The 8,428-nt window shown below is 34.7% G+C and overlaps 1 protein-coding gene across 1 annotated transcript in view; it reads right to left on the bottom strand.

Annotated features, from left to right (window-relative positions):
* Window positions 1-8,105, bottom strand: part of LOC125649030 (26S proteasome regulatory subunit 10B) — an 11,303-nt gene extending 3,198 nt beyond the window's left edge. Inside the window, exons 1-4 of the mRNA XM_048876244.2 lie at window positions 7,955-8,105; window positions 4,632-4,987; window positions 1,946-2,095; window positions 614-737 (exon numbers count right to left, since the gene is read on the bottom strand). Of these exons, the coding sequence (XP_048732201.1) occupies window positions 614-737; window positions 1,946-2,095; window positions 4,632-4,987; window positions 7,955-8,054 (730 nt within the window). The 5' untranslated portion in view covers window positions 8,055-8,105. The remainder of the gene's footprint in view (window positions 1-613; window positions 738-1,945; window positions 2,096-4,631; window positions 4,988-7,954) is intronic.
* Between the last annotated feature and the right edge of the window lie 323 nt (window positions 8,106-8,428).

Genomic DNA, 8,428 nt, shown 5'->3' with positions numbered 1-8,428 from the left:
GAGTTCAGTTTTAACAAGTTCATATTGGTCTTAATCCTAATGTGCATGCAACTATTTTCCAGATAAGCCAGAATTTGTGGTGATTTATTAACAAATTACCCAAATTTAATTTTCTTCTCGTTTCCTTCCAAGTTCACTATAAAATATCACTTAATTTAGATGATATCTGGAGATGGTGTTACTTTTAATGTCACTCCAACAGAAAACATTTCGTTTTCATTTATTATTGTTGTCATTTCTATATAAACTGAAACATTTACATTGAATAGAGTCATCTGCCCATTTAACAATTTTTTTCATATGTAATGTAGAATGGCTCTGCTTTTCTTCTTCCTCTTCTTTTATAATAAACGAAATTTTGCAACATGATACAGACTCTGTAATGTCTTCATTTTTATCATTATTAACTAGCACCCATATTTTTTTAACACCCATACAAATACATTTTCCCCAACTCACCACTACCCATATAAATACAATTTCCCAAATCACCACCAGCCATACAAAATAATATCAACTGCCTTCCCCCCCCCCCCCCCTCCCCAATATGTTTTTGCTGGAATAGCCAGTAGATGGAAATCTTTTACCATGTTTACAACTCAATGGTACAAACCTATAGCATCAATCTCGTCCATAAATATGATACATGGCTCATGGTCTCTGGCAAATGCGAACATTTCTCGGATCAGCCTGGCACTTTCTCCAATATACTTATCAACAATTGCACTTGACACAACCTTCACAAAAGAAAAATAATTTTATTAGATCAATCTTCAATTAAATATCATTAATCTTGTAAAATGATATCTTTGTGGGTAAACACGAGTTGATGAGCTCTCTCGCAAGTATGTAATTTTTGTGTATGAGATAAACAGTCAACTTGTACAGAAGTATTTATGTATAAACTGACTTCCTGTGTATAAGTTGGTTTGTACGAGTTAAATCTAGCAACATATCAAATAAAGCAGTATAAAAACTATTGAAAATTGTAATTCATTAAATCAGTAAAATGCTTTGACATCCATTGACATGTTCCATCGTAATTATGATTCTATGGTGAATCAATTTAAACTAACATACTGAAGCTGAATATTTTCAAAATTCTGACTTCACCTTAGTAACATCGTTGGAAACCCATGGTTGATTACGCTTCGTTCCTCTCTCCATCATCTGATGGAGAGAGGAACGAAGCGTAATCAACCGTGGGTTTCCCACGATGCCTTAGTAACAGATAGGTTCAAGAGCAGCTAGGCATTGAAATCAGTTTTGAATTTAATATAACATATTACTTCAGCATCATTACTAAACATTTAGATTGGTAATCAGAAAACAACAAGGCATATTAAAAGAATCATTTCTGATATTTTGAAGAAAAAAATATTTTGCTATAAATTACCGGACTAATTATCCCTTTGGCAACAGTATGACCTACATATGTTTAGCTTTCTAGTATTTGTAGATTTATATATAAACCAACAATTTTTAAATAATTTCAGTAATATGAACAGATGAATATACTACATTCAAGCAACTCATCATTGAAAAATCTTTATGATGATCATAGTCACTCAGTTAAGTTGGAACTTAAAAAAAAAACAACAACCCAAAACTTGTTTTTCCAGTGTCTTTCATTTTAGCAGGAATGAAGACCTCAATACTTTATTTGACAGTTGGCCAATGGAATTTTGTCATGGTCCTCAGTACATGTAATGTAGGAGTCTTATTTAAGAAAGAATGATTGATATTTTGTAAATTAGGAGGCTTTTTTGTATAATTTGTCTTTTCTTGTTTGTTTAGAAATACAATCAAAAGGAAATCAAATTAGCTAATAGGGAGTATTTCACTAAAAGCATATCAACCACACACACATGTATAAGTACATGTTTTCAGTATTTATGTGCATACAGTTGCATCATGCATAGAGTATTGTAAAGTCTTCATTCACCTTAAGGAAGTTGGCATCCAGTTGACTAGCAACAGCCCGGGCTAACAATGTCTTTCCTGTTCCTGGGGGTCCATACAACAGGCAGCCTTTAGGGGGTGTTATTCCGACTCTCTGAAACAACTCAGGATTCATCAGAGGAAGTTCTATCACCTAGTAAATTGTAAAAGACATGTACACTGTGAAAATTGAATTATGAATGATAAACATAATACTGTAGATTCCTTTCTATACATAGGTAATTAATATTCGTGTTAATTTACAAAGTACCCTCTCTTGATTTTACTTATTAAATACTAATTACATGTAGATTTACAGTAGAGATGGGATAATATATTGATACAACTTCTTAATAGATACATGTATATCCATGTCTTTTGTTGCCACTAGTGCAAGCATGGTAAATGGCTACTATTGCAGAAAATAATCAACATATGCCTGATATTGAGAACCCACCATGCACATACAGTATAAATGTTATCAATTTCAAAGCAAATGTGATTTAATTTTTTCATCATATTTTGTTGAATACTGTCAAAATGATAATACTTATTCTGTTACAATTTTATGAATTATTATAATATTGAAATACATATATTGTACATTGATTTCTCACATAATCACCAATGTGAGACCAACTTTAGCCATGTGAGATTTTTCTGTCTCGCACTGCTGCTTGATTGTGACTTCATATATTTTCTATGATTTACGTTACACGGTGAAGTCAAATATTTTGTATTGTTTTCTTCCATTTTTTCTGGTAGACAGTCTTAGGTTTAGTTGTTTACACTCATAGTGTAAACCATTTTTGGGTATGCTCTTTCATGTTGCGTAGTTTTTACATATACGAGGGCTGTTCGATATGTAATGTGTATTGTACGATATCTTAAAAGCATTAGACTCAAATAGTGAAAGGAGCATTACATCCCTTCAAAGTACATGCATTCTCCGCGGTTTTAAATACATAATTTCTATCTCTGAATCCATTTCTGAAATGCGTCACGGTATACTGATTTAGGTAGACCTCTGAAGCACTGATTGATGGCTGAGCCAAGGGCTTGTCAGAACTTGTAACGACAACCAGATAAGAACTTATTAAGTTTTGGAAAAAGTCGCATGGGGCTAGATTTGGAGAGTATGGTGGGTGTGGTAAGTAACCTTCTCCAACTTAAAAAATTGCTTCACCAGCTCAGATGTATGTGATGGAGCATTATCATGAAGTAGACAAACATGCCTAAATCCTGACACAGGGTGTCATTTATGATAATATTTCTTGAGCTATTTTAGTATAACATCTCGGTAATACTGACCTGTAACACTTTTGCCCTTCGACACCGGAATTTGTACGGCTATACCATCACACAAGAAGAATATGCAATAAAGACACCTTCTTTAAGCTTATGGTTCTTTTGGCAACTACAGGCCTTCTACCGTGTTTAGTTGGCCATATTTTGTTTCCAATTTTTCTTACTGGTTCGAAATAGTGAACCCATGGTTTGTCACCAGTAACAATGTTTGCAAATTGTCTTTGATTGAATTTCAGAAACATTTTGAGCAATTGCTTAGCAGTTTGTACTCATACCCATTTTTGGTCATCTGTCAATATATGCAATCTGGCAGAAATCTTTCGTACTTTCAAAAAAGGCTTCAAAATGAAATGCACCCAAGATAGCGATATGCCAACAGCTTTGGCAATATCACGAATCGTGTGTCTGCCATCACCTCCAATTATTTCCCTGACTTTTGAGACATTTGCCTTGCCTGTTACAGTCACAGGTTGGCCAGATTTTGCTGCATCTTTGACGGACTCTGTGCCAGTCAGAAATTTCTTTCTCCACCTATGTACTGTCTCATAAGATACCTTATCAGACCCATAAACTTCCCCCAATTCAGTAATAATCTGCATTACCGAATGACTGAGTTTTGTGCAAACTTTTATATAAGCTCTAATTTCTTCGATATTCTCAACCCGTTTCTCAACCATTTTTACAACAGTGGTCAACGACTGGCTCTATTGAAATGACTATAAGTTTAAAACTATGTGGATCTGAGGGCTAGTGTTTATACCGTTGGAAAGGTATTGAATAGAGCTATTCAAGAGTATAATCATCCATGAAATCGTGCAAAGCATTACTGCGCTGTGGCACAACACACATTACATATTGAACAGCCTTCGTATATTCAAATGAGGATTTTGATAATTTTGAATTTTCTCAAAGCTATTGAATCAATGCACTAAACTGTGGATAATATGTGAGAAAAATACTCCTTCGTTATTTACTAGTGTGGCATTGTGAAATTCCACCTCTGTGACAAGATTCGTTCTATGAAATATCTTATCCATGCAAAAAATATTGCATGAACAGGATTGAACAGCAGAAGAGACTGAATCTTGTCCCAGAGGTGGGATTTCCCTATCAAATTAATGTAGGATTCTATCAATATCGAGATACAAATATCATAAGGTATGTGTATCACCCACCCCTGAGCATTGGTGATCATTTTACAATCTTGTGAAATGATGCTGAACAACATTCCCCCCAAATCAAGGTATTGCATAATATGAGGACTCTACAGTATAAATTACGTGTATATGAATGACTATAAATGAAATCTTAATTAAAGCTCCCAATGACACCCCCCCCCCCCCCCCTACCATTTAACCTACCTCTCTCCACATTTAACTTACCTCTCTAAGTTCTCTGATCTGCTCTCCAAGTCCACCAATCTGATTATAGCTGATTTCACCAGGGTCCTCCACCGACATGTTATAAACCAATGGATCCACCTCCCGAGGTAAATATCGCATTACTGTCAGTGTAGTCATGTCCAGAGCCACCCGAGTTCCCGGCTTAAGCTTACTTTTGTCTAACTGTCTTCTACAGCCCACCACGTACCTTGGTCCATTTGTTGCTTTGACGATGAATTTTTCCTCTGTTAATTGCTTCAGGACCTCACCAACAATCTGGCCTACACTTTGCAGAGCCTTCAAATCATTTTCTGACTTGTCATACTGTTTGTTTAATTCTTTGGCATTTTCTCTCACTAAAATAAAAAGTACAATGTAGAAGAAATTTCCGTTGTAAAATAAGAACTGATGAATTATTTGCTACCATGTACTAGTACATAAGGGTACATTGCAGTATTTGTGAAACTTAAAAGTTCACTGTTGTAATAAGAGAGCAGTTGTTCTGAAACTGTGAGGACTTCTGCCCCAGTGCTAATTAGAAATACCTTAAACTTGCAAAAATCCAAAATGTAAGGAAAGATATTGGACACAACTAGAGGCTAGTGTATGCCTTTTGGTATCTATTCATGATTTAGATGTAATCTCATGATTTCTTTTTCACTGAAATTTATGACAAACATAATTATTATCCTTCAGAATAATACAGTCAATTTTATTGGTCGTGGGCTGGTCATGTGGAGGGAGACAATTTGTGATGTCTCCCTCACGTGCAGGGTGATAACTGTGTTGTCTCCCTTTAGAAGATAACTTAAGCGAGCAAAGTAACCATAGGAAAATAAGCGGGGTCGTAAATCATAAACTTCAGCGTCAACATTAACAGTCACAAATAAGAATCGAGAAGAAATATATTTCCATTCTAATGCAATTTTGCATTTCACTTGATGTTTACGTTTTTGTCTTGAAATATGTTACAAAATGTTTACGTTTGACGTTTTGTTTTTGCGTCATTCTAATGTGATGTCACAATTGAAAGTTTCAATGTATGTAGTTGAGGGCAACATTTATTTCACTCCTCGAAAACTATTGAAAAGTTATCAGAATTTTCTGCAGAGAAAGTTATTATGAATTTGTTCACATTTTAAATAAAAAAAAAAAAAAAAAAAAAAAGCACATGACACAAGTCAATAAATGTGTGATAGTTTTTTTAACGTTCAGATTCTTCAGGATAATAAAACTATTATGGACTGTTTAGCAGGGAGACATCACAAATTATCAGGTCTTAGTAGGGTTATCACCCTCAGGTGCACAGGCACCCTCAGGTGATAAACCTACTAAGACCTGATGATTTGTGATGTCTCCTGCTAAACAGTCCATAACTGTATAATAACACTTTTATATTGGTCAATAGTTCTGTGAAAGTTGCATCATAAATGATCAACTTTTATAAAATGTCAATAAAATACAATGGAATTAATTTTTAATGCCTATACATGTATTTATTAAATACAGGAAAATCTGCTTTATTAGATACAGGTAAATCTGCTTTATTAGATACAAGTAAATCTGCTTTATTAGATACAAGTAAATCTGCTTTATTAAATACAGGAAAATCTGCTTTGTTAACGTTTAGGTTACACCAGGACCTATGGTTTAGCCATCATAACAGAAAGCAGAGGTTTATGTGCCATATATCATACCCAAACAATTTTAGTTTCCACAGTAAACAATTAGCTGTTGCTATGTGTATCTTCAAAATTCATTCAAAACTTAAAAAATAATTCTTCAGAAATTTTTCCCCATGCAAATTATTATTTACCTTAAAAACAGAAAAGTTGTTTTTTAAAACGGGTAAACACATACAAAATGTGTAATTAATCAAAATACATGGCAGGCCATTTGCAACAGCCACCATTTCATATTTACCTTCTCAACGCTGAAGAGTTTCGATAGTTTAAAACACCTTCAAATAGACTGAGTAAAAATTACAGTTTTCTTTTTATTACTTTTAATTTTTATGCTTAAATGCTTTGCACAAAGTAATTGTCAATCAGTAAGTTCTGTATTTCCAATCGTAGTACAACTGTCATGAAATAGAATATTGGAACTCTTCCGTGCTGAGAAGGTAAATATGAAATGGTGGTTGTTTGCAACTGTTTCGAAAATAGCCAACTTTATTTACATCATGTAAAGGTAAGAAATGCATGTTTCATTGTGGGGAGTTAATAGTATGTCTAAGGCAAAAAGTTGAAGCAGACAAGAAATTCAGTTAAACACACTTTAATTGCAACAGGCGACTGAAGTTCAGGCAAGATTTCCCAAATCACTTTGTGCGACACTGGTCTGAGATTTGGAAGAGGCGCAAGTACAAATATCCAGCCTCGACGAATCTCGCTGACATTATGACCACAGGAGTTCCCACTGTTGGCAATTTTATCCATAAATATGTAATAGCGAGCGCAGCGAGCCAGCGCAGAGCGCTGGCTCGTACTGCGAGCTCTAATGACTAGAGCGCGGGAAATAATCCGAGCTAAATCTCAACCTCTAACAAGAATTTTTTTTGACGCCAATCCCAGAAGTCTCTCGTACAAAATGGCGGATGGTTCGATTCGTAAAATAATAATAAAAAAAATCTTTGAAGTATTACAAACCTTTCTTATTTGAAAGGAAAGGATGAAAATCATATTCTTTTTGAAATATTGTCTAAAGAAATGTAAACAGTCACGTCACAACTACCAGGCTACGTCACAACACGCTCGTTGTATTTCCCGCTAAACTGGTTCCTACATTGCCGAGAAGAGCAAGACAGTAATCCTACGTATTGACAGTGAACCAGATCAGTTTTCCTTGTTTTCAATATAAATTTTTTGAAAATGTATTCAGATATGCTGCGCTCGCCCCAACGGTCACACCGTAATCATATTATTGTCAAAAATCCTAGCATTGAGCTCTGCCATTCGGAGGTAGAATATATCAGAGATTAACTAAGAATAAGAATACGAACGTGATCTCACAGAAGTCGGCAGTTTTACCTCATTGGACTGGTTGTTGTTTACATTGCAGATAAAACTGCCGACTCCTGTGGTGTCAGATCTAGACTAAACTGCGGATTCAAGATCCAGAGCAAAATTTCGCTGAAACACGTTGCATTTCTTTGGCTTCGCTCGCGAACCTCAGTGCTAGGAGTTTGACTGTATTATACATTTTTTACTCCTGTGCTATGAGTACGTATGACAAAGCATAATTTGGATTTTTAAAATCCCCAACTTCTTAACGATGAAAATCGTTCCAAATGATTTAAAGTGATAAATAAACAAGCTGCATACTTTCTTTCAATCTCGCTTCTAATTCTTTATGCTCCAGGAGCTTCTTTCTGTAGTCTGCCAACGCTTTCTCGCGAACGGAGTCGGTCACAGGCGCAGCCATTTTCTTTCTTTTCTTTTCCAAATTAAGTTAACTCGTCCTTAGAATGTTTCACGATTGAGTAGTAACTTGTACAATAGTAAACCATGCGATCACTGATAACTTCACGATTTAATTTAGGGTTAAAGGCACATGGACACGATTTGAACTTGAAACTTTTCAAATTTTATTTTTTTTATTTTTAATGCTTAGAATGATTAACTAAAGTATTTATAATTAATGATCAGCAAAAATTTGAATGTCATTAGTCCTTGTTATGTAAACAAGGCTCGTGCCATGATTTTGTTTACATGGGTTAATAAACTAGTAAAAGTTTCGTTTAAAGCAGATTTTTTTTCAATTTATGAGTGAATTCTTAACACAATTAAATATTTTCT

This window comes from Ostrea edulis, chromosome 5, assembly GCF_947568905.1.
Source record: "Ostrea edulis chromosome 5, xbOstEdul1.1, whole genome shotgun sequence".
NCBI lineage: Eukaryota > Metazoa > Mollusca > Bivalvia > Ostreida > Ostreidae > Ostrea > Ostrea edulis.
The sequence above is the reverse complement of the archived record's forward strand: the minus strand, read 5'-3'. Positions and strand labels throughout refer to the sequence as shown.